The following is a 22,053-nucleotide window of genomic DNA, read 5'->3' on the forward strand; positions in this document are numbered from 1 at the left end:
CAATGCAGAACTGTGTTTTACAGTGAGCGGTGCCACTATCGCATTATGTAGCTGTACAAAGAAGAATGAGACAGTTGTTCGACCAAAATGCATACTATAATTGGCAGTTCATAAACTTCACATCATATGTAACCTCCGCTTGACCCAATAATCTTACCATCCCTCAACCCTAGAAACTTTCAAAGGAATTCCGTCCAATGGACGGACGGTAACCACAAACTCCATCTTTGATGGCTGGTTCGGGACAGACTCCTCAAACTTGTATCGCCCTACAAAACTAGCAAGCATGGCCTTGAATTCCAGCTCTGCAAATCGTCGTCCGATACATGATCGCGTGCCTTGCAAAAAGGTTATATTGGCGTACGCATTTTCAGCGTGTTGACCGTTCCATCGATCTGGCTTAAACTCATCGGCGTCCTCACCCCAATACTTCTTGTTCAAGCACATTGCTTTAATAGCAATATGAAGCATAGTACCTTTAACAATAGTCTCGCCTTCGAAAACAATATCCTCAGAAGCTTCACGGGCGGTGGTGATTACTACAATACCAATTAGCGAGCTATCTTCAATATTTGTGTACAGTCTGACGGCTCTTACCTGGTGGTAGAAATCTAAAACATTCGTTGGCTACGTTGTTCAAATATTTTAAAGACTCAATTTGCTCTGCGCTTTGAATATCAGAAAATCCTCCTGGGAATGATTTGCGGACCTCAGTGCGTAACTTTTCTTGAACATCTTGAGATTTTGCTAGCTGAAGGAGCGACCACGATAGTGAGCCTGCTGTGGTTTCATGACCGGCAAACAAAACTAAGGTCAAGTTAGATTCATGTCATGGTTGGCTAAACTCTTGATAACGCTCACAGGTCATAATTTGGTTTTCAATTTGGTCCACAGTCCATTCTCCACCGCTCAGCATAAGACTAAGAATATCCCGGTTTTTCTGAACTGTATCCTCTGACTTCGCTAGCATCTCCTTTTCTCTTCTTGACTCTTCCTGATGCTGCTGAAGCACTTTCTTGCAAGTCTGTCTGAAAATTTTGCGTGCATTCTTAATATCACGGTTATATTTAATTGGTATGTCTTTGAAAAATGGTACAAACGCATTAGCATAAAACAATGCGTGCTGGTCACCAGACGTGGCAATGATATTGTATGCCCGTACCAGCTCGCTGTCTTCATCGTCAACCGAGCTCAAGTCGACCCCAAAAGCAGCTTCCCCGATAGCATCCAAGGTGACTCTTGAAAAATAAGGAAATATTTCAAATACAGTCGGGCCGCCTTCGACCAAACTGTCAAACTTTGTCAAGACCTTTGCCGTTTTTTGAACGAAAATCGGCAGGAACCGTTTGATGTGACTATACGCAAATGCAGGAGCTAACAACTTTCGTTGCTGTTTGTGCTCTTCACCTTCCGCAAACACCAGTCCGTTACCAACCACAAGCTTGAATGCCATAGAAATTCTTGGCTTTGGAAAGAGATAGGTATGAGTCTGAAGCACGAACTGGTTTATTTCTGGGGTTAGCTAATAAATGTTAGTACTATGCAATTGTCCATGAAACATTCTTACCAGAGTTATTGTGTCCATGCCAAAAATGCCCATGAAGCGAGTAAAGTGACGATCTGGGTACTTTTGGGCCATTTCAATCGCGTAGTCATAATATCCTTTGCTATAGTCAATGTAGTTACCCACAAGCCAATTTGGATTTGGTGGTGTTGGCAGATAGCGGTAGGGAGATAGAAATTTAGGATAGATCACCACGCAGTACGCGAACCAACTGAGTATTACGGTCAGGAACCACGGAACAAACCATAGCGCAATGCTTGTAATTTTCAACTGACGACCGGTAAGAACAATGAATGCAAGGTCGATTGGACCTGCAATGAGTGCCTGTGTCCTGAAGACCATGTTTGTATAATCCGCTATGAAGAATTCTTTAAAGATTTCTTATGGTGATCATATAATACGTAGGGAGAGTGACATCAGCTTGTAACGGTTATCTAAGCGACGAGTAACTGGAGGAGAAGATGCGCTCTGCAATGACAAAAACACAAAAAGATCGAACCAAATATATCTGTCGAGTACTTTATTGACCTGTTTGTCCTCTCTTGTTCGTGATAGCGTACTATCAATTTCTGGTCCAATTACAGAGCCTAAATCTTCTTTCGCACTCATCGGCTTGGTGCCGACATTGTACTGTTTGGCATTTCTGCTCAAATAGAGGCAATTTTTCGCTGAATAAATTCAAATTTAATACAATTGAGTCTACGTATTGCAAACTGAATTATCTACTATGGATTAGAAGCAATACAAGCATTGAATAGAGGCAAATAAGGCTGTAGATTTCAATCAGAGTTTCTTATTATGCATGCTTAACCTTAATTGTGATCAAGCAAGACAAGCTCTACAATAAAGTTTCTGTAAAACTCTAATCACGTTCTTGCTCCCAAAGCGGCAATGCGTAAGCAAACGTTGGTTGAAGGGGAAACCGAAGGGCTTTGGTCACATACAAACAAACAAACCGACACTTTAGACTTCCCACCTTCAATACAGCAAACAATCGACTACAGTCCGCCTATATTTCTGGTGTTTTATTATTTGTGTATTGCGCGTGCACAATTAAGTAATTTAAAGGCTGATTTTTTGTTGTCGCAATGAGTTCGGTCTCGCCAGCCATGTCAAGGCAGTCGCCATCCACGTGCGCGACCACTGTCGCTCGCAGTCCCATCGCCATGGCTGGGGCTTTGAAGCGTGATCGATCTCACTCTGCGACGAAAGACCTGTCAAAAAGCACAAACTCGACTTCTTCCGCTAGCGACACGTCGCGTCAGAAATTCAGTCTAGGCAAAACAATGGCAAGCTCTGCTGCTGCAGCCTGCGTTGCAGTTTCAAGCATATCTCACGCCGGCTCTGCCACAGGACAATTTACAGCACGCTTGTCGTCATCTGCTAATGAGTACAGACCCGGTTCTGCTGTTGAAGAGCTCCTGAACGGTTCCGCGAATCCTGAATCTGGGTCGGTCAGTGCAAATAGTGAAAGTCAATCATCTCTATTGGCAACACGGAATTCATCTCACCAACGCAGACCGTCTACATTTTTAAACGCAAACGGCCTATTCTACGAACAATCGCGTTCAACTACCGAAAGCATGGCTTTTTCAGCGTCTGCGTCCATCACACAACTAGCCGAACGTCAGCGTGACCCGCTTAAAGACGCGCGCCATAAGGGCGCGATTTCGGGGTTGTCAACATTTAAGAGCATAAGAGATGGTGACAGATCAGGATTACGCGTGAAAGAGTCTTTGCGCGAGAAGGAACGCGTTCGTGTTCAGCAACAAAGTAAAGATGTTGCAACCGCTACCACACAATCCAACGATCGCGAAGCTGAAACGGTTCGATTGTGGCAACGACAATGGAAGAAAGTACTTTCGACAAGTGCATTCTACTTTGATGCGATCGATGAGCCTTCAAAAGAAAAGATGCCAAATAAAGACAAGATCAAAAAACAGTTGGTCAGTTTGGGCACTGTAAGTCTTGACTTTTCGACTAGTTTTTATATGAGCTTATTTCAAATCCCAGACAATTGAAACATTTTTTCACGGTGAAATCTCTCATGTGGTGTCTAATCGTCCGGTGACTGGTGTATACGCGCCGACAGACATTATTTTCCAAGCTGTTCAGCGTGGCATGAAAATATGGACATATAGTAGTATGTTGAATTACTGTATGTCTTATGACGTGTATACTAAAGAAGTTTAGAACTTGAACGGTTTATGAATCATTTGAATGAGAATACTTATGCAACTACTGGCACCTCAGCGTCACATACAGGTAATTGTGTCAGTCGTGGCCAGGTTGTCGTCAGCGAAACAAGCAACAACCTGACACGAATGCTTCGCGAAGAGAAGCTCAGCGGCGTCGTTGATACCGTCCGTGAAGATTTTCAACTGTTTAGAGGACCTTACATCAACATCCGAGATTATCTCAAACCTCAGTGCCGTCCCATCATGACACGAGAGCACAAGCGAGCAGCAGATCCTGCACAAGGAGATTGGCCTCAGTTCCGCGTCACTGCCCGGGGTCGGTGCCCGTTTGTGCCTGACATGTCGCAACGGGTTGCCGAGGAAGTCAAACTGCAACACGGCGGAACGCAGTCTCTTAAACGCTCTGCTGCATCAAAAATCAAGGACGTCACATCCAAGGGAGCTCACAAGGCAAGAAAAGTTGCTGCGGCATTGGCATACGATGACAAGGACGAAGACAACTCAGCCGAGGAAAATGAAGCAGATGACGAGGTCGATATCGATGACTCGATGCGACGTCAATCAGTGTCGGCTGCGTTCAAAGAACCGCCTCCGCCTAAACGATCCGTGTTGACACCGGTCAAGATGACCTCTGCCAGGCTCAATAGTAATGGCAAGACAACCGAGCTGGTCACTAAGAAGCAAGCATTAATTGCGACCGACAAGTCTTACCAGGAGCGCATGGCAAAAGTTCTTGCTCATGAGACCATTGCTACTGGTGTGAACATGTCAAACGTGACGTCCAACATTAGGTCGATGAGTCAGTCAGGTGGAGCAGCGAATGGACTTGCGGCTATGATGTCTCACACACAATCAAAAGAAGTGATCAGCTTGAAGCGAAAGGTATTTGAGCGCAAGCGCCGGCCTATGCCAGTTCCACAGATGGCACTGACAAAAGAGTCTGTTGCAATCAAGGACATGAAACCAGGTTACTGCGAAAACTGCAAGGATAGATTTGATGATTATGACGAGGTATGTGCTTAATGATGGGTGATGCGTCTACAAAGTATTAACATGACACGCAGCATGCGCATTCGCGAAAGCATAGGAAGTACGCATATAATGATGATAATTTTGGAGACGTCGATGAGTTCATGGCACAGGTGGTCCGGGCATTGCACAAAGTCGAGGCGTAGGTCGTGTGTATAATATATGCGAGACGTTGCAAAATGTTTGCTATTTGTTTTTGATGTCATGGTTGTATTAATTGTCGCATGCTGCTAGGCGCCTGTGTATGCATTTTCTCGCATTCCTGAAGTAGCTTTGTTGTATATTTAGTGAATACTTTTAATATCATATTGTATATTACGTTTGTGCTACCAAAGTAGAAAGTATGCGTTAAACCAGACAATTTACCATCCATCGATCCGAGTAATTTTAAGCGGCATGCCGTCTATCGGTTTAGCCGTGACGACAAAGTCTGCCATAGGCTCATAGTCCGGTGAGATGCAGTCAAACTGGAACCTACCGACAAATGCTGCCAAAATGCACTTGAATTCAGTCTCGGCCAGTCTGCGACCGAGGCACGAACGTGCGCCGTGAATGAAGGTCGAGTAGCCGTATGCCGGCAGAGTGCTCGCGTTCCATCTGTCGGGATTAAACTCTTCTGCGTCAGGACCCCAGAGCTGTTTTGATTTATTGAGGAGCGCGATTGAGATTTGCACGGTCGTGCCTTTTTTCACTAAAACGCCTTCAATGTAGACGTCTTCAATCGCTTCTCGAACAGTGATTGGGACTAGACGTTCGTCAGCTGACATACTTTATAAGTGAGTAAAAAGCGAACCTGGAGGGTTGAATCGGAAACATTCCCGGGCGACGTTGTTGAGGTATGGCAGGGCTTCAATTTGTTCGGCATTGACAATCTCGTCGATGCCACCTGGGAATGCGGTCCGAACCTCGTCGCGCAGTCGTTGCTGCATTTCGGGTCTAACGGCAAGTAAGTAAGTTGCCCAAGCTGTGGCTCCGGCTGTGGTTTCGTGCCCGGCGAGCAAAACTGTTTGGCTGTTAGTGTGTGCTTTAATGAGTTTAAGGGATACAAACACGTCATCATCTGGTTCTCAATGTCATTGACCTCCCACTTATGTGTAGTGTCCTTGAGCAAGATGCTGAGTATGTCTCTGTCTTTTCCTTCGACTTTCTTCTCATACACATCGTTGACTCGCTGCATCAGCACGCTGGTGCAAGATTTCTTAAACTGCGCCTTTGCAGATGCCATGCGCTTGTTCCCCTTAGTAGGCACGTACTTCCATCCGGGGATAAACCCAGTCGCAAAGAAATGGAACGGGTCATCGAGGGGAGTTGAGAGCGTGGTGTAGGCCTTGACGAGCTCGTTATCTTCATTGTCAATGGCATGCAAGTTGACTCCGAACGAAGCTTCTCCAATGGCATCCAGCGTGAGCCGGGAAAAAAGAGGAAGTTGCTTAATGACGGCGGTCCCGGCTGCGGTCTCGGCGTCGTAAATCTTGACAGTCATCTTGATCTTTTCCACGAAGATCGGCACCAGCGTCCGGACATGACCGTACGTAAAAGCCGGTGAAATGATGCGGCGCTGGTATTTGTGCTCGTTGCCTTCAGCGAAAAAGAGACCGTTGCCGATGATGTTGATGAAACCGCGACTGACGTTGAGGGGTTTGACAAACTTGTACACGAACGTCTGCAGGATCTGGATATGCGCTTCGACAGAGTGCTAAGTTGTCAGCGTACTGAAAACAATCTATATTAACTCAGCGTACGGCAATAAGAACGTCCTGTCCAAGTGGTCCATAGAATCGAGAAAAGATACGACCAGGATACGCCTTATCCATTCGCGCGGCCTGGTCATACTTATGATCCATGTAGTCCTGATAATTTCCCCAAAACCAGTGTGGATTCGGAACAGCAGGTAGATCTTTGTATGGAGAAAAGTATTTCGGATACAGAAAGATCATATACAGCAAGTTTAATGTGAGGATGGTGAGGACTATGGGGATGTACCACATCACCATGCTGAACGGCGAAAAAGTTTTGCCGCGAAAATAATGAAAACCGAAATCAAAACCAGCTGCAATTGCAGCCTGTGCTTGCATTGAGACCATTCTTAATTGCTTCGTGAGGGTGTTGAACAAGGAGAAGCGTGAAGGTGGTTTAAATATAAATTCGGTCTGCGTTGGGAGAAAGTGCGATAAAGTCTCGTATTCGTATTGTAGTAAGCAAGAATACAAGAGGACAGCTCAGTGCTGGTTATTTAACAGGTGAATACTTTGCAAGATGAGTTGAATAAGAGCTATTTGAGTATTTTCAGTCTTTATTTAGTAGTTACGTTGATTCGGCCGTAAAGTAGAGGGGTTTTCAAGGCAGGTGAGACGAAGTATGACGTGGAGCGTACGCCCATTACTCAGACAACAATTTTCACAATGAAAGTGACTTACAAAAACAATTCGACACGCAGTGCAAGTGACATTTAATGCACAGAAAAATGTATTGTTTAAAGAGTTTTTTGTCCAGTATGAGATTAAGGGAATGGGTCATCTCCGCGCGGACAGTCATTCAGCGTTCAGTCATTCAGCGTTCATTTCTCATACATTTCTCATATAATTACAACACAAAAAGCAGTTCTTGTTTCTATTGGAATAGTCTCATTCTACAAACTTATCATTTCTTAATTGCGTGTACTATTTGGCATTATTTCACGCCGTCAAAAATATATATGATCCGAGGTCATTGTGCGGCTCATTCTAAGCGGAAGTTGCCGTGACTTTTTTGACTGAGTCCTCTTCATTCTGTCTCTGATGCTCGTGTATTTTCTACATCCTTTGGCCTTTTTATCCTTTTATTCTGTTTGATATGCCTACAAGTGTGCTACTGTTGGTTTTGGTATTAGACTATTTGCGACGTCAGTGAGTTCTGTGCCGACTGTTCTGAGTATTTGAAAGTGTCCTGGTTGTTGTTTTGTACATTCTGTTGTTTTGATTGCTACGCAAAAACATGTCTTCAACAAACACATTCAAACGCATTTTCCGTCGGGTAAAGCTGATTGTATCTGTTAGAATTTAAGTCTAATCATTTAGTCACAACGACACAGACGCCATTCGATTGGCAACTTGAACGCAGACATAGCAGACCGACTTGAGTTGCAACTGCAGAAACTGATACTCGAACCCACAGATACTGACCGTTCAAGCTATGCAGACATTGCACGGGAAGTGGATCAAAGCAGATTTGAAATAGAAACACGGGTCAGGCCTCCAGAGACTCCGCCAGAGTACTCATATTACGTGCCACTCTCGTCGCCTTCAAAAATTGAGTTTTCAGAAAACTCGACAAAGTCTTCCAACAAGTGGAGCTCGTTTAAAAGACGACTGAGTTTACATAGACACCACCACCTGTCGTCTGATTTTGATAATGCTGACCACGAACCTGACCGTCAAGTTCCCAGAACCGGATCCGCGTATTCTTCATACCCCAGTTCTCCGTACGCGGAGCCGTCGATATGGGCATTTACGATGAGTCAACGCAAGAGCAGACACGGCAGTAGTGTGAGATCTAGATCAAGCAAACGAATTCGCGGTAAAAACGCAAACAGGTTTGGTAACTGGAGTTCACATCCGCATGCAACCATTCTTGGCAAGTTCGCGTATCTTGAAGCCGACCCGTACAACAACAAAGTAAAACACTATCTTGACGCGTACCGCAACTTTGCAAGACAGTACCGCGAACCTCGATTTGAACAGTTATTGGACCCGCAAACTGTGATTACTGCTAGAGCTACTGTGTTTCAATATCTTAAGATGGATTGATGAGTAAACGCCTTGAAGTACTGTATTATTCTGGTTTCTGTATTCTACAATAAAACTTCTGTATTTTTATTTTCCACTTGCTTTATTCTCAATATTGATTCCCTCGTCTTCCAGCACCGTCTTCCAATGATCATCGACCTCGCTGTGACTCTTGTCATTCGGGTTTTTTATAAGGTGATGATGCTGCTTGTCATTTGGATCGGGGATGTAATGAGGCCCATTGAAACCTGAAAAACTGCCGATTGCAGCGATTATTATCATTGCTAATGTGAATCCTTGAGCGTACATTCTGTGACAATATTAGCATACTGCATAAAATTATAAACGCAATTTGCATACCTTGCTTGAACTATTTTCTGCGCTGGAGTCATAAGCTTGTCTCTCCAGACAAGATATCCAGATCCTCCAAGAGATCCCAGCCAAGCTCCAATTGCGAGTCCGAGTCTGTGCTGAGTGCCAAAGGTCTTGAGCTTGTCTACAGTAGACAGCTTGCTGTAATCGATTTCTGACTCCTGCATTTTTTCATACACGCCTCGTTCTCTATAAATAGCATGCGACAATTCATGGTCGGCACCAACACGGGACAGACCGGCGACCGGTATTGTGACGATGGCGGCCTTGAACGCGGTGGACTGGTAGACGACCGGGAATCGTGAGCGAGCTAGGAGGTTCAGTCCTAGCCCGACCGCGACGCCTGCAAGTGCACCTTTGCCGAATCCTACATATTTACGACTGGTTTCGTATTCTTTTCTTTGTTCCGGTGTAAATGTTGTGTAATCTACTTGTGGTGAAGTCATGTTTAAAGATTTGTATTATTACTATTATTTGCTACTGGGAATTACTATACTTTAAGTAGATAATTATATATCGCAATTAGCGGCATCTTTCAAGGCAAAAACGTAGATGCATCCATACACATGGCGAACATGACGTCACTTATGCAAGCTCGACGCCGCACATCTAAACTCTAATTGTATGCGGCTGATAAGTCTTTGAGAACGAGCGAACCATCCCCGAATTAGAACAAAGTTGGCTTCAAATGGGATCTACCGGAACGAGGTTTCTGAGTGGTGAATTTCAATAAATCACAGTTGTCCGCTAATTCCCGGGCTCGCCATAAATATGAAGCAAGCGTTCAACAGTGTGTTAATCTCGAGATACTTTAAAATATGGTAAACCAAAGATGAACTCTTGCTGACACTTTAAAACTGCGTCAATTACCTAAAAGGATTTAAAAAGACTTATCAGGATCAAGGCACATGAGCGTAATCCCTACCTCACAGCACGATTTGAAGTATAATGGCGTTGACCAGAAAATGGCGCATTAGAGCATGGATTATTTGTTTGCACTTGCGCATGAATGTAACTCTACGGCGTTGCCTTTAAGTCCCTGAGTATTGTTAATGAATCTACCAGTACTGCGCTTACAATCGGTAAATAAACGCATCATTAATGACGACTAAAACGTAGACAAAATGGGGTTATAGTGTGGCTGTAGATAGTACCAATTACTATGCGCGACCGAGGCAATCTTGACCACACCAGATCTACACTGTTAACGCTTCTAATCGAAAGATCTCCGAGCAAATGGCGCCGCGAATACCACTGAGCGTGATCCAACAGTCACTACAAATCAAACCGTCACTAACGCGGCTCCTACGCTGTACCAGCAGACTGGTGCAACACTTCGTCCACCCACGCTTCTTCGTAAAAGCATACTCCACCGATTTATTCGACAACGTCGAACCCGTCTTCTCACCATCCGAAATCGATCACGCGCGCGTCTGGCTAACAAAGTTCACAGTGACAGACATTCCGCGTCACAAGTTCGACGTGTCGTACGCGCACTCAAGCGGGCCAGGCGGACAGAATGTGAATAAGCGTAAGTCGTTACCGGGTCGCGGTTCTATACTGACAATGTAAGTCAACACCAAAGCCACAATCAAGTGCGAATGGCGCGATTTAGACTGGATTCCGGACGTCATATTGTACAGACTACGTGAAAAAGTGTGCTGTTTTAATCAATCAGTCGGAAACATGCTAATCCCAGGGGTAGCATTTAAGATATTTAACCAAACACGATAAAATTGTCGTACATTCGGACGCGTCTCGACACCGGACAGAGAACTTGGACGCATGTTTCAAGAAACTACACGACATGATCCAAGACTGCGCGTTTATCCCACCGGCAGCGTCGACGGAAAAAAGGCATAAATGGGACCAAATGTAAGTACTTTTCGTCCGCGTGAACAGTTTTTAACACGACTAGACACAAGAAGTCAAACCAACACAGATTGAACCACAAGCAAAAACGATCCGACAAAAAACGCAGCCGACGAAAGCCTGACGACAATTAACTAGATACTGTAGATATGAGAGACTTTGCATTTTTTTTAGACTGACATTAGCCATAAATAAGCATTTACAATTGATTTTTTGAATCACCCAACAAAACGTGCAAAAAAGAAAACTAATTTGATCATAAAACTGGAAACGATTTTAAGCAATGCTAAACACAGCCTTCAGCTGTCTGATCAGCAACCACTCGTCTCTCGTCACGTCGTCACGGTACGCCGGGTCCTTCAACGTATCGATCGAGTCTCGCGTGATTTCAGAATACAAAACATCAGTCTCGTCCACGTGACGACCCCACGTCGGCTGGTTCGCAGGCGTGTCAAGACGCATGGCCACACCACCGTGCGCTTGACCCTTCTTGACGATGTCCTGCGTCTTGTGGTTGACTTCGAGACTCACGACCCGGCCTAAGCTCAAAACCTGTCGCATCTGAGTTGCAGGGTCAACACGCACCACGGCAATAGGAGTACCAACTCGGACACTACCGTCCATGACATCAACACCGATAATCATCGGATTACGCTTGTTGATGACCTTGATGGTGTGCAACACGCACGGGAACACAGCCTGTCCCGCTGTTTCCTTGCGCTTGAGTTCAAGCAGCTCCTTCTGGTAGTTTGTAAATGCGTCAAACAAATGGTAGATGATGTCGGCGCTGAAGATTCGGATTCCTTGCTGCTCAGCAAAGTCCTCGGCTTCCTTGTCAATCTTGACATCGAAACACAGCATCACGGCGTACTCCCGCGCCCTGTCAAGCATAGTCGTGGCCTTAATCACGTCACGCTTGTAGACCGGCCCAATCGAGATCGACATGACTGGGATCTTCATCTGCTTCAAGAACTCTAACAACGCCTCCAACGAACCGAGAGTAGACGCTTGCACACAAACACCTTTTCCGCTCTTGTCAAGCGCGGTCTCAAGACTGGCCAAGTCAGACATGACCTCGTCCATTAATTCTTCTTCGTCGTCATCAGGACCGACAAGCAATAATCTTGAACCGGCAATAGCCTTGTCGAGATCGTTGGCCGCAATCTTGACACCCAGTGCAGCTTTGACTTCCTTGTGATGAACGTATGCAGACTTGATACGCAACTCGCGTAACGGTTGAGGTGTCAACAACGCCCGCACGTTGGTCGCGATCGGACCATTCATACCACACACCACAATTCGGTCGCCTTCCCTCAAAATACCGTTTGAAAGTACAACATCAATAGTGGTACCGAGACCCTCAATGACCTTGACTTCAAGCACGGTACACTCAAGCTCCGAAAGGTACATCAGCTTGTCGCTCATACGATTCTGCGTAAGCTCGATCAAGAGCTTCAACATGTCGGGAACACCTTCACCGGTGACGGCGGAGGTCGGTACTAACGAGACATTTCGAGCCATGTTCTTGTTCCTGTAGTACAGCTCCGAGTTCAGACCTTGCTCTGCGAGAGCAATCTTCGTCTTCTGTACACGATCATCAAACTCACGCTGAACAGCGTTGGACTGCTTTGCCAACGAGTCTTGAACCGCGTTGTCGGGAATAGCCTCCCATCCATACAATCGATCAATCTTGTTCAACGCGACGATGAAAGGCGTCTTTCGTTGACGTAACAATCTAATCGACTCCAGGGTCTGCTGTTCGAGACCATGCATGATATCAATGACCAAAATGGCAATGTTACAGAGCGACGAACCACGGGTTCTGAGGTTAGTAAAGGATTCGTGACCAGGCGTATCAATGATAAGCAGTCCTGGAACTTTGTAGTCAAACGCCTCGTCTTTGTCAACAACAGCAGTCTTCTGCTTTATGGCCTCGATCGGGAAATAGGTTGCACCAATCTGCTGGGTAATACCACCGGCTTCGCCTTCCTGGACGTTGGTCTGACGAACCTTGTCCAGTAGCTTAGTCTTACCGGTATCGACGTGGCCTAAAATACAGCAAATAGGTGATCGCAAATCGTCCTTTGATCGAGCATCTAATGCGGCCTTATGTCGCTTCTAAATTATGAGTCAGCATGGCTTATTGCAAATCTGCCACATCACACTTACATCACGTCTATGTGCAGCCTCTTTCTTCTTCGCCTCAGCTTCTGCTTTGGCCCGCTCAACCTCAGCCTTTCGCTCAGCCTTAGCCTGTTCTTGTTCCTTGCGAGCTAACTCATCGGCATCCATTTCTTCCTGTTCAGCGGTCGACCGAACTTGCTTGTCATTATCTGAAATCTCAGTCTTCTGTGTACTACCATTACTGTCAGACGAAGCATCGTTGGTGTCATCGTCAGAGTCAGCCAAAGCGTCTTCCCAAGATGCAGGAGCGTCGTCTTCGTTGTCAGATTCTTCCGCGGCAGCAGCGGCGGGTGCTTCAATAGACTTGGCTACTTCAACAGGCTTGGCAACTTCCTTGACCTCCACGGGAGAAGGCGAGCTGATTTTGGCGGCATCTTTACCCTTCTTCTTGTTACCGTAAACCGGTCTCTTCGATTTGGATTCACCATCTTTATTTGCTTCGTCAAATCCAGCAATGTATACACCGGCATCCCGTAATTGTTGCGCACGTTTCTGCTGAAGTTGGAGTTGCTCTTTTTGCTTTTTGGTCAGCAACTTGCCCTCCTTCTTGAGCTCATCGCGCTTTGCCTTCTCCTTCTCTTTCTTGCGCGCCTTCGCCTCTTCTTTCTCACGCGCCTCCTCTGCAACTCTTCGCTCTTCTTCTTCAATACGGCTATACCGTGTCAGTTTTTGCTAGCGCACTCGAAAAGCAAACAACTTACAGTCGTTCTTCCTCCTCGGCCTTCCGTCGCTCTTCCTCTGCTTTTCGTCGTTCCTCAACCTGTTTCTCAAGCGCAGCAATCATTGCGTTCTTCTTTTTCGGTTTGGCATCCTTGCCGCCCTTCTTTGACGCAGCGAGGGTGGCAGGAGCTTCGGGCTCGTCTTCCTTCGCTGCTGCAGCTGTAGGAGTAGTAGCTACTGCTACTGGAGCGGGAGGAGCGCCACCAGCTTTCTTACGTTCCATCTGTATTACATTAGATTGCACTCTCATTTAAGTAGGATAACACACATACCTGCTGCTTCTTTCGTAACTTTTCCTTTTCCTTCTTTTCACGCTCTTTCTCTTTCTTACTCTATCAGGCTGTCAGTATTATCGCACAATTTAAGAAAGGTATAGTTCTTACTTTAAGCTGAACACCACCACTAGCCGGTTCATCGTCCTCATCGGCCTTGACGGAACCATTTATGCTGGCAGAAGGCGTGTTACCGGCTTCAGATGCATCTGCCTTTGCTTCAACGGCAGATTCTAACTCAACAGGTACAAGCGCAGGCGCACCAGCCTGTTCTGCATCGTGTTCAGAGGGTGCGGCAAGATCCTGATCTTCCTCGAACCCAGTATCCCAGTAATCATCCTGCTTCTTTGACTTTTTGTCTCTACAAGTGCAGAGTTAATACCAGATCTTGAAAAATACATAAAAGATAACTTAAATAAACAAGATCTTACTTTTTAGCCATTTTTACAGATGCTGCCTGTTAATAAGGTCTTTCAGGCGAAATATTGAAAATGTCAAAAAAAGTCGAACTCAGTAATATTGTTCAGTATGCCCTAACCCTGGTGTTTTATAGTATGTAAAATTTAAGTATGGCATTCTATTTTCCTATCAATACAAAGCAATCCGTATACTCCTAGCCATAATCTATAGTACAAGAAATGTAACTGAGTTAGTCTGCAATCATTGAGTCTAAATGTGAAGCATCTCTGAACGGGACTTGTCCGTCTCTAGTATATTCACTATGAATTGTTAGATTGAATGAGTGTATAGAATTGAACTAGACGTACTCATCGCGGTCTTCATATAAATCGTCCAGATTTCTGCGCCTTCGGTTGATAGTAGCAGAAGGACCGGCTTGATCGACTAAAAACCGTGCATTAATTAATGTTTCGTAAGTCTAGATATTAGTAGTGAATACGCAGTGGACGTAATATACATACTTGCAACTATGATCATGTTAGTATTGGTAGCATATCGACGGAGCAAAACTTACTTGGAACCTAATTTGATCATCAAGAGCGATACAAAATCGTCTCGACTGAACGTATTGTATTGATTTGAAAAGTCCCCATCTGATAACATAAGCATGATTAGTCGCTGAATGAATTTGCAAAACTGACCTTGTTGTTTCCATAACGTGCGCAACAACTACAGCCGCGCTCTTTTCATTTCCTGTTTCGCAGTAAACCAAAACAAACTGCCCGTTTTGTTCTGCTTCGTTAATCATTCGTGTAGCGGTGGAAAACGCAGGCACTAGGTGATCTGCACTTGCAACGGCAATCCTTTGTATACTGCAGAATTCAGGCACACGAGAGCTTATGATTTTTAAAGTTTCGTTTGTTGAGATTGCGATGATTTGTGAAATGTTGTTTGATTTAAGAAACTGCTCGTCTCTGACTGCGGACAGTGGACCGAGCCACACATGGGCTAGAATCTGTTGAGCTTGTCGACGGCTTTCGTATCGCCAGTCTGGAATGACAGTTGGGTCAGTTAAGAAACATGGAGGTACGAGAACACGAGGGAGCATTGGTGTTCGAGACCTGTTTTGGGCGGGACACGATGTGTCCATTGTGTCCATTGTGTCCATTGTGTCCATTGTGTGCTGTATGTGCTGTGTGTTGCTGTGTGTGGGATGGATAGTATAGAGGGCGTATGCTGGGAGTAGTCATGCAGCGTACACCATCACTACAAGTGCATGTTACATGATAGAACTGATTACATAATACAAACTACTCCTCCACTTTATTTCCACAATTCTTTCTCTCAGAATAACGAGTTCTATACTAAATAATCAAATCATTCAACGCAAATAACGCAATTAAATTGTTGCCCAACGGAATTCTCCCGGAGAAATTGTGCGGGTGCGGCTCAAAAATTAAGTGCATAAATACACATAACATAATTACACTTAGGTCAACGTCACAGATTTAAACTTTTTACTTTTTTTTTTCTTCCTGCGAATTCCATTTTCATCCGTTTCTTCCATTTCTTTTGACCTTTTTAAATCTCGTCATTCTTACACTTCCTCCCACTCTTTCATAGCTATTTAACTATTATTAGTCATTGGCATAATGTTGGCTGCTAAGCTATCAAGAAATACTCTGCGTCAGGTATGTACTCCTCCGGAAAATTGAACATCTATCCGATAGATATTCATTAAGTTGTCGCATAATCAATATATTAACACTTCATATAGACTACACGTCTTTCGCTGAAATCAACTTTCGGGGCAAGATTTAACTCAAATGGAAAGGTCCAAGGTGCTGTCATTGGTATCGATCTTGGTACAACAAACTCCGCGGTCGCCGTGATGGAAGGAAAGGTCCCAAAAGTGTTGGAGAATAGTGAAGGTGCTAGAACTACACCTTCAGTTGTCGCATTCACAGCTGATGGAGAGAGACTTGTTGGTGTGCCGGCTAAGCGTCAGGCCGTTGTTAACCCAGAAAATACTCTTTTTGCCACTAAGCGACTTATCGGTCGTCGATTTGAAGATATGGAAGTTCAGAAAGATATTAAGCAAGTTCCTTACAAGATTGTCAAGCATACGAACGGTGACGCCTGGGTCGAGGCTCGTGGCGAGCGCTACTCTCCTTCCCAGGTTGGAGGTTTCGTTTTGAACAAGATGAAGGAGACCGCTGAGGCTTACCTTGGCAAGACTGTTAAGAACGCTGTTGTCACTGTGCCAGCTTACTTTAACGATGCCCAGCGTCAAGCTACAAAGGACGCCGGTCAGATTGGTGGTCTTAACGTCCTCCGTGTCGTGAACGAGCCTACTGCGGCTGCTTTAGCTTACGGTCTTGACAAGGAAGCGGACAAGGTTGTCGCTGTCTTTGATCTTGGTGGTGGTACTTTCGATATCTCTATTCTTGAGATTCAAGGTGGTGTTTTTGAGGTCAAGTCCACCAACGGTGACACCCACCTTGGTGGTGAGGACTTCGATATTGTGCTTGTACGACAGATCGTCGAGCAGTTCAAGAAAGACAGCGGAATTAATCTTGAGAACGACAGAATGGCAATCCAGCGTATTCGTGAGGCTGCTGAGAAGGCCAAGATCGAGCTGTCGTCTACTGTTTCGACCGATATCAACTTGCCTTTCATCACTGCTGACGCCAGTGGACCAAAGCATATCAACACCAAGCTGACCCGTGCCCAGTTCGAGTCTACTGTAGACAGCTTGATCAAGAAGACCGTGGAGCCTGTCAAGAAAGCGTTGAAGGACGCCAGCTTGACTGCTTCCCAGATTGACGAAGTTATCTTGGTGGGTGGTATGACCCGTATGCCTAAGGTCACCGAGACTGTTAAGCAGCTGTTCAACAAGGAGCCCGTTAAGTCTGTCAATCCTGACGAGGCAGTTGCCATCGGTGCTGCTATCCAAGGTGGTGTTTTGTCTGGAGAGGTTACCGACATTTTGTTGTTGGATGTCACTCCCTTGAGTTTGGGAATCGAGACTCTCGGTGGTGTGTTCACTCGGTTGATTACCCGTAACACTACCATTCCTACCAAGAAGACGCAGGTTTTCTCTACTGCCGCTTCTGGACAGACCTCGGTGGAGATTCGTGTGTTCCAAGGTGAGCGTGAGCTTGTCCGGGACAACAAGCTTATCGGCAACTTCACTTTGTCTGGTCTTCCACCGGCGCCAAAAGGTGTTCCTCAGATTGAGGTCACCTTCGACATTGATGCCGACGGTATCATCAACGTCACTGCTCGTGACAAGGCTACCAACAAGGACTCGTCAATCACTGTTGCCGGTTCTTCTGGTCTTTCCGACTCTGAGATCGAGAACATGGTCAACGACGCCGAGAAGTTCCGCGAACAAGACAAAGAACGACGTGACGCAATCGAGAACGCGAACCGGGCCGATGGTATTTGCAACGACACCGAGACTGCGCTCAAGGACTTTGAGGAGCAGATCGACAAGGCCGAGGCCGAGAACTTGAAGACCTTGATTACTGAGCTCCGCGAGATGGTTGCCAAGGCCCAGGCCGGCGAGGACGTCTCTGCGACCGGATTGAAGGAGAAGAGCGACGAGGTTCAGAACGCGTCGTTGAAGCTGTTCGAACTTGTGTACAAGAAGAAGGCTGAATCTGAGGCTAAGGAAACCAAGGAGACCAAGGATGAAGAGTAAAAAGGTTGATGTGTGAGATTACGGGTGAAATGATTTTTGCTCGTGATGTCTGCGTCGTTGTACATAGTAGTAATATAAAGAGACTGATTTCCGGTCTTAGCCTCTGCCATATTGAAAAGTTTCTGGCCCCTGAACCCAAAGTCACGTACGACGTACGACTAGCCGATATCACCTCGCTGTTACAATAGTGTGCTGTGCTGTTTTTACCGGTTTATAACCGTGAAGTAAACTGTTCGTAAGTCTAGACGCACCGAGAAAGTGTTTGGTACGAATCTCTAGTATTGGACAATACAGACAAACACTTATATATGACTGCACTTCTTGATTGGCATTCATTCCCACGCATTGCACTGTTGTCTACGACCTTTTCTAATGGCATGGTCTACTAATTTTCATTTATTAGGGAGCTATATATAGAAAAATAGTATAGTTCGTCGATCTATCGTACAACGCTCGGCCGCTACCGGGCTTCAAAGTCAACACCATCATTAGGAGTCATAGCTTGAGACGCACTGATCCAGTCAACAACAGTACTCTCCTGTACCACATTCTCATCCTGCTCTACATCATCACCGCCGCCCTTACTTCGAACCCGACGCAAGACAAGGTAGAGCGCCTTGCCGTAGATGTCGAACCCGATATACCCAGTGCTGATATCCGGTTTGACGTCGTCATCATCCTCACTATCACCATCGTTCCCCAGCGGCACAGCATCGTCATCCGGTAACTCCTGGCCATCGTTTTCGAGATCAATTACCTGGCTTCGCGCGGTCCGGCGCGGCAAGAGTTTTAAATCCTTGACCACGAGCGCACTGCTCTTGCCTCTGTCCTTAACTAGAAAAAGTAAACATTCCCAGCCCAAGTCGTGTCGCGCAATCAAGTCGCCGGTCCGGTTCGCGGTCGCGTTTTCTCGCACTATCCCACCGCCGCTTAACGTCGTCTGCTGCTGCTGCTGCTGCTGCTGCTGCCGATCAGCTTCTCTTCCGTCTCGGTCACCGACCACACTTGCGACGGACACGCCTTTCTCAGTTTTTTGGTCGCGCAAACGTCGGTACACAGTGGGCTTAATGTCGCGAAACACAGTGCCGAGGACTGACTTGTCGAAAAACGAGACGTCGGACGGGTCAAGAAAGATCCGAGCCAGGATAGCGTCCGATGGCGTGAGTTGAACGTATCTTCGTCTATACTACATTAGTATTGCGCCGACAAATTATGAGCGTAGTTTGGTACATTATTGGCATTCAATTTGGTTATTGAGGTGACTTCATTGTGTGTGAAGAGGTTGTATACTAGAAGCGGCTCGGGTTGGACAGGTTGTCACACAATGTGACTGACGACAATAGACATTACAATACGAGAATACATGATTATATAAGAATTCTTTATTTACTCAGAGAAGTAACAAATCCCAACCATAAAATAAAAAAATACATCAAAAGAGCTAATTATTACACTGCGCGCGCTACATAACTTAAACGACAACAATAGCTGGCTTTACCTCCGTGCTCCCCTCAGCAGTCCCAGACTCAACGGTCTCCTTTGGTGCCTCGGCATCACTGGCCCACTCATCAGTCTCGCCTGGCTGAAGAGGCTCATCCTCAAGATCAAATCCACCTTCTGAATTGCGGTTCTCTCTTAAAGACATACTAGGCTTAACCGCCGCATTCTCAAATGTCCAGTTCGCAAGCGCGTTCTCACAATCAATGATGATTTGCTTGGACGACTCGTACCCATCGTAAGCGGGGCGGGTCTCACCAGGAGTGACGGCAGAGTCGTCAATCAAGTCAAGAAGCGAAAGTCCGTAGTTAGCAATCATAGCAAGCTTCTCAGAGTGTTCACGGAGGGCGTCAAATTGGTAGGCGAACGCTGCTTTTAGCTTTTCACGTGTGATGTTAGACAACTGAGCTTCAGCAACAAGCGACTCGGCCTCGGCACGAACAAGCTCCTGCTCGAGAACAACAATCTTTGGCGAGTTAGGGTCCTTGTACTTCAACTGAGCAATCTGGTCAGTGATCTTCTGCTTGCGATCGCGCGAGGGCTGAACGGAAGCCTCAATGTTCCGGATGGATTTCATGGTGACACGATATTGGTCGTAACGGTCAATGAACTGATCCTCAAGTTCACCGACTTCATAGACAAGAACACCGAGCTTGTCAGTGACGTCAGACACATCGTCATCGCACTCTTCACCCCAAAGCGAGAGCTGCTTGGCAACTTCACGACGTTCGCGAGACACAAGTTCGATCGATCTCATAACATTCTTCTCCATCTTGACAAGCTGAGCAAGTTTGCGTGACAATTCAGGACCAAACGATCCGGCAGTAGTACGACGGAAAGTGTGTGCTAAGGATAGTTAGACTAAATACAAATACAATTAATACGATACGTACCAATGGAACCCTTGCCGAAGAATCTACCAGTCTTTGTTGACGATGGAGGAGGTGGAGGGGTAGCCATTTGCTGAGCCGTAGGGGCCCGGCTGTTTCTCATTGAATAAGTTCGGTGCATTGTTGATTGTGTTTATAGAAAATAATTGGGAGTTGAATGATGACGATGATGAATTGGAGGAGATGCGGGTGGGGAGTTGTTGATATTTATGTGATAGTTGGTTATGTAAGCGTGTTGTAGCACTGTTACGTAATAGCGTGCTGTTACACCACAAACGGCATGTCTCGTCATCGTGCAGCAAATTGTGTACACTCGTGGCATGCGGCGCTTTTCTTCACACACATACCGGCAATCAAACCGGAGATTTAATGCAGTGTTTATGACGGTAAAGTAAATAGTATTTTACTATAAAAACAAAAAGAAGAACCTTTAATTTAGATCAATTTGAATAGATGTAAAAGGCATCTATGACGTAGAGATTGAGATCTGCAGCTTGCTGGGTCTGGATGTACCTGCATAATTCTGACCCGAGTGACCCAAGACCCGCGATGTAGGTGCAGTTAAGGCATTGACGTCAATTTCTCCGACGATCAGGGGGCTGGACCATCGCGTTCATTTACTCTTTTATCAACTACCGCATAAATTAATTTGTTAGGGTGAGGGAAGGATTGATCAGCAAGACGTGGATAATGCATATCATTTTTATTTGTAAATCACAAATGGTACTCAATCCTTAATCCTGAAGTCTCAACCAAATGCACCTCGTCCGCTTTAACTCCATTGTCATACATAAACATCGTCATATCCAACTGATCAATAAGCGAACAAGTACCACCGTGCCACACCGCTGCTCCGTACGTCACTGACTGGTTCCCGCGTGCAACAAACACCCTTAACGTGCTCAAGTCAGGAAGCTTGTCTAAAATTCCCATTAGCCTTGTCGTCGCCCAATTGAACTCTAAAACTCACTCTCATCGTTCTCACACACTACGACCAAATACGCAGCCTTCTCCGCATCAACGCCCATCGGGAAAAACGTCTGGGTAGTGTACGGGTGTCGCTCAACGTTCGGCAAATTATACACCTTGTTCTCGCGGTCCAGTGCTTTTGGAGGCTTGAATCGCTGCAAATTGAACGCACATGGTGCTTCAGTCTTAAACTCAGAGTTCCCGTAGTTGTTGACCGGTATTGAAGCATCCGACAACCGGTACGCCATCCCGTATGTTCCCTCGGGGATTTTTGGTGCCTGATCTTTAGGTGAGATTACGTATCCGAATTTCTTGAATGCTTCGGGTGTTAACTCTTCTGCCACGACAGGCTTGCCATTGTATTCTAAACTTGCGACCGTCATGACTGGGAAATTTTTAATTGAATGAATAGAAAGCTCAGATGGGGAAAAGTGGCTTACTATATAAATTCAAGCTCTACTCTGTCACTCTGTGGGGACACACACTGTTCCTGCGTGGGGCCCCTTGGGACAGGAACAAGAGGAGTATGAGTAGTACAAGTCTGGACCCCCACTACTAAGTCCCCCCACAAGCTCACACGTCAAGAATCCGATCAGGCATTCCCGTGTTGTGGCTAT

At 45.8% G+C, this 22,053-nt stretch overlaps 13 protein-coding genes across 13 annotated transcripts; 4 read left to right on the forward strand and 9 right to left on the reverse strand.

Moving 5' to 3' along the window:
* Positions 1–153: 153 nt before the first annotated feature.
* On the reverse strand, positions 154–1,501 carry V1512DRAFT_204094 (cytochrome P450; the record flags this gene model as incomplete). Its single annotated transcript, XM_066913319.1, has 3 exons — positions 154–539; positions 598–807; positions 862–1,501. Coding segments are annotated over 3 exons (1,236 nt in total), but the record flags the coding sequence as incomplete, so codon positions are not given.
* A 21-nt stretch (positions 1,502–1,522) lies between these two features.
* V1512DRAFT_204089 (uncharacterized protein) lies at positions 1,523–1,906 on the reverse strand (the record flags this gene model as incomplete). The annotated part of the gene is made up of 1 exon (XM_066913318.1): positions 1,523–1,906. The coding sequence occupies one exon, from the start codon at positions 1,904–1,906 to the stop codon at positions 1,523–1,525; it is 384 nt and encodes a 127-aa protein (XP_066773051.1).
* A 615-nt stretch (positions 1,907–2,521) lies between these two features.
* V1512DRAFT_221583 (Dfp1/Him1, central region-domain-containing protein) lies at positions 2,522–5,149 on the forward strand. Its single transcript, XM_066913720.1, has 4 exons — positions 2,522–3,525; positions 3,578–3,707; positions 3,758–4,773; positions 4,827–5,149. The coding sequence occupies exons 1-4, from the start codon at positions 2,653–2,655 to the stop codon at positions 4,935–4,937; spliced, it is 2,130 nt and encodes a 709-aa protein (XP_066773052.1). The 5' UTR covers positions 2,522–2,652; the 3' UTR covers positions 4,938–5,149.
* Positions 5,084–6,974, reverse strand: V1512DRAFT_235027 (cytochrome P450). The gene is made up of 4 exons (XM_066914074.1): positions 6,534–6,974; positions 5,842–6,487; positions 5,585–5,794; positions 5,084–5,536 (listed from the first exon to the last, which is right to left on the reverse strand). Exons 1-4 carry the CDS (start codon positions 6,873–6,875, stop codon positions 5,154–5,156), a joined length of 1,581 nt encoding a protein of 526 aa, XP_066773053.1. The 5' UTR covers positions 6,876–6,974; the 3' UTR covers positions 5,084–5,153.
* A 675-nt stretch (positions 6,975–7,649) lies between these two features.
* Positions 7,650–8,708, forward strand: V1512DRAFT_101098 (uncharacterized protein). The gene is made up of 2 exons (XM_066912857.1): positions 7,650–7,803; positions 7,848–8,708. Exons 1-2 carry the CDS (start codon positions 7,765–7,767, stop codon positions 8,574–8,576), a joined length of 768 nt encoding a protein of 255 aa, XP_066773054.1. The 5' UTR covers positions 7,650–7,764; the 3' UTR covers positions 8,577–8,708.
* On the reverse strand, positions 8,573–9,381 carry V1512DRAFT_259243 (uncharacterized protein). Its single transcript, XM_066915605.1, has 2 exons — positions 8,916–9,381; positions 8,573–8,865 (listed from the first exon to the last, which is right to left on the reverse strand). The coding sequence occupies exons 1-2, from the start codon at positions 9,371–9,373 to the stop codon at positions 8,643–8,645; spliced, it is 681 nt and encodes a 226-aa protein (XP_066773055.1). The 5' UTR covers positions 9,374–9,381; the 3' UTR covers positions 8,573–8,642.
* A 950-nt stretch (positions 9,382–10,331) lies between these two features.
* Positions 10,332–10,915, forward strand: V1512DRAFT_185982 (uncharacterized protein; the record flags this gene model as incomplete). The annotated part of the gene is made up of 4 exons (XM_066913129.1): positions 10,332–10,458; positions 10,501–10,583; positions 10,633–10,802; positions 10,846–10,915. Coding segments are annotated over 4 exons (450 nt in total), but the record flags the coding sequence as incomplete, so codon positions are not given.
* On the reverse strand, positions 10,793–14,449 carry V1512DRAFT_235036 (uncharacterized protein). The gene is made up of 6 exons (XM_066914075.1): positions 14,407–14,449; positions 14,087–14,336; positions 13,976–14,035; positions 13,685–13,926; positions 12,969–13,635; positions 10,793–12,917 (listed from the first exon to the last, which is right to left on the reverse strand). The coding sequence occupies exons 1-6, from the start codon at positions 14,415–14,417 to the stop codon at positions 11,076–11,078; spliced, it is 3,072 nt and encodes a 1,023-aa protein (XP_066773057.1). The 5' UTR covers positions 14,418–14,449; the 3' UTR covers positions 10,793–11,075.
* A 29-nt stretch (positions 14,450–14,478) lies between these two features.
* On the reverse strand, positions 14,479–15,718 carry V1512DRAFT_259248 (protein-tyrosine phosphatase-like protein). The gene is made up of 5 exons (XM_066915606.1): positions 15,076–15,718; positions 14,949–15,027; positions 14,896–14,901; positions 14,743–14,852; positions 14,479–14,694 (listed from the first exon to the last, which is right to left on the reverse strand). Exons 1-5 carry the CDS (start codon positions 15,549–15,551, stop codon positions 14,625–14,627), a joined length of 741 nt encoding a protein of 246 aa, XP_066773058.1. The 5' UTR covers positions 15,552–15,718; the 3' UTR covers positions 14,479–14,624.
* Positions 15,719–15,870: 152 nt separating this feature from the next.
* On the forward strand, positions 15,871–18,191 carry V1512DRAFT_259250 (heat shock protein 70 family). The gene is made up of 2 exons (XM_066915607.1): positions 15,871–16,065; positions 16,152–18,191. Exons 1-2 carry the CDS (start codon positions 16,027–16,029, stop codon positions 18,078–18,080), a joined length of 1,968 nt encoding a protein of 655 aa, XP_066773059.1. The 5' UTR covers positions 15,871–16,026; the 3' UTR covers positions 18,081–18,191.
* A 267-nt stretch (positions 18,192–18,458) lies between these two features.
* On the reverse strand, positions 18,459–19,390 carry V1512DRAFT_259253 (uncharacterized protein). Its single transcript, XM_066915608.1, has 2 exons — positions 19,311–19,390; positions 18,459–19,261 (listed from the first exon to the last, which is right to left on the reverse strand). The coding sequence occupies exons 1-2, from the start codon at positions 19,319–19,321 to the stop codon at positions 18,541–18,543; spliced, it is 732 nt and encodes a 243-aa protein (XP_066773060.1). The 5' UTR covers positions 19,322–19,390; the 3' UTR covers positions 18,459–18,540.
* Positions 19,391–19,444: 54 nt separating this feature from the next.
* On the reverse strand, positions 19,445–20,631 carry V1512DRAFT_259255 (Eisosome component PIL1/LSP1). The gene is made up of 2 exons (XM_066915609.1): positions 20,471–20,631; positions 19,445–20,423 (listed from the first exon to the last, which is right to left on the reverse strand). The coding sequence occupies exons 1-2, from the start codon at positions 20,586–20,588 to the stop codon at positions 19,552–19,554; spliced, it is 990 nt and encodes a 329-aa protein (XP_066773061.1). The 5' UTR covers positions 20,589–20,631; the 3' UTR covers positions 19,445–19,551.
* A 508-nt stretch (positions 20,632–21,139) lies between these two features.
* Positions 21,140–21,947, reverse strand: V1512DRAFT_259256 (ureidoglycolate hydrolase). Its single transcript, XM_066915610.1, has 3 exons — positions 21,877–21,947; positions 21,438–21,821; positions 21,140–21,387 (listed from the first exon to the last, which is right to left on the reverse strand). Exons 2-3 carry the CDS (start codon positions 21,817–21,819, stop codon positions 21,182–21,184), a joined length of 588 nt encoding a protein of 195 aa, XP_066773062.1. The 5' UTR covers positions 21,820–21,821; positions 21,877–21,947; the 3' UTR covers positions 21,140–21,181.
* Positions 21,948–22,053: the final 106 nt, after the last annotated feature.

This window comes from Lipomyces arxii (genome assembly GCF_038497795.1).
Source record: "Lipomyces arxii strain Phaff 12-163 unplaced genomic scaffold V1512scaffold_3, whole genome shotgun sequence".
NCBI classification, from domain to species: Eukaryota; Fungi; Ascomycota; class Lipomycetes; order Lipomycetales; family Lipomycetaceae; genus Lipomyces; species Lipomyces arxii.

What these genes read in the sequence shown, in the direction of transcription:
- V1512DRAFT_221583 (XM_066913720.1), top strand. Translation starts at nt 2,653, where the DNA reads ATGAGTTCGGTCTCGCCAGCCATGTCAAGGCAGTCGCCATCCACGTGC. An exon ending in GAAAATATGGACATATAGTA is followed by an intron (nt 3,708 to 3,757) that starts GTATGTTGAATT and finishes AAAGAAGTTTAG; the next exon opens with AACTTGAACGGTTTATGAAT. An exon ending in GATTTGATGATTATGACGAG is followed by an intron (nt 4,774 to 4,826) that starts GTATGTGCTTAA and finishes CATGACACGCAG; the next exon opens with CATGCGCATTCGCGAAAGCA.
- V1512DRAFT_235027 (XM_066914074.1), bottom strand. Translation starts at nt 6,875, where the DNA reads ATGGTCTCAATGCAAGCACAGGCTGCAATTGCAGCTGGTTTTGATTTC. An exon ending in GACAGGACGTTCTTATTGCC is followed by an intron (nt 6,488 to 6,533) that starts GTACGCTGAGTT and finishes CTGACAACTTAG; the next exon opens with CACTCTGTCGAAGCGCATAT. An exon ending in TTTCCGATTCAACCCTCCAG is followed by an intron (nt 5,537 to 5,584) that starts GTTCGCTTTTTA and finishes ACGAACGTCTAG; the next exon opens with TCCCAATCACTGTTCGAGAA.
- V1512DRAFT_101098 (XM_066912857.1), top strand. Translation starts at nt 7,765, where the DNA reads ATGTCTTCAACAAACACATTCAAACGCATTTTCCGTCGG. An exon ending in TCAAACGCATTTTCCGTCGG is followed by an intron (nt 7,804 to 7,847) that starts GTAAAGCTGATT and finishes CTAATCATTTAG; the next exon opens with TCACAACGACACAGACGCCA.
- V1512DRAFT_259243 (XM_066915605.1), bottom strand. Translation starts at nt 9,373, where the DNA reads ATGACTTCACCACAAGTAGATTACACAACATTTACACCGGAACAAAGA. An exon ending in CAGAAAATAGTTCAAGCAAG is followed by an intron (nt 8,866 to 8,915) that starts GTATGCAAATTG and finishes ATATTGTCACAG; the next exon opens with AATGTACGCTCAAGGATTCA.
- V1512DRAFT_235036 (XM_066914075.1), bottom strand. An exon ending in GTGGTGGTGTTCAGCTTAAA is followed by an intron (nt 14,036 to 14,086) that starts GTAAGAACTATA and finishes ACAGCCTGATAG; the next exon opens with AGTAAGAAAGAGAAAGAGCG. An exon ending in GCCGAGGAGGAAGAACGACT is followed by an intron (nt 13,636 to 13,684) that starts GTAAGTTGTTTG and finishes GACACGGTATAG; the next exon opens with CCGTATTGAAGAAGAAGAGC.
- V1512DRAFT_259248 (XM_066915606.1), bottom strand. Translation starts at nt 15,551, where the DNA reads ATGGACACAATGGACACAATGGACACAATGGACACATCGTGTCCCGCC. An exon ending in CACGTTATGGAAACAACAAG is followed by an intron (nt 15,028 to 15,075) that starts GTCAGTTTTGCA and finishes TTATGTTATCAG; the next exon opens with ATGGGGACTTTTCAAATCAA. An exon ending in TTATATGAAGACCGCGATGA is followed by an intron (nt 14,695 to 14,742) that starts GTACGTCTAGTT and finishes AACAATTCATAG; the next exon opens with TGAATATACTAGAGACGGAC.
- V1512DRAFT_259250 (XM_066915607.1), top strand. Translation starts at nt 16,027, where the DNA reads ATGTTGGCTGCTAAGCTATCAAGAAATACTCTGCGTCAG. An exon ending in CAAGAAATACTCTGCGTCAG is followed by an intron (nt 16,066 to 16,151) that starts GTATGTACTCCT and finishes CACTTCATATAG; the next exon opens with ACTACACGTCTTTCGCTGAA.
- V1512DRAFT_259255 (XM_066915609.1), bottom strand. Translation starts at nt 20,588, where the DNA reads ATGCACCGAACTTATTCAATGAGAAACAGCCGGGCCCCTACGGCTCAG. An exon ending in CTTCGGCAAGGGTTCCATTG is followed by an intron (nt 20,424 to 20,470) that starts GTACGTATCGTA and finishes AACTATCCTTAG; the next exon opens with CACACACTTTCCGTCGTACT.
- V1512DRAFT_259256 (XM_066915610.1), bottom strand. Translation starts at nt 21,819, where the DNA reads ATGACGGTCGCAAGTTTAGAATACAATGGCAAGCCTGTCGTGGCAGAA. An exon ending in AGTGTGTGAGAACGATGAGA is followed by an intron (nt 21,388 to 21,437) that starts GTGAGTTTTAGA and finishes TGGGAATTTTAG; the next exon opens with ACAAGCTTCCTGACTTGAGC.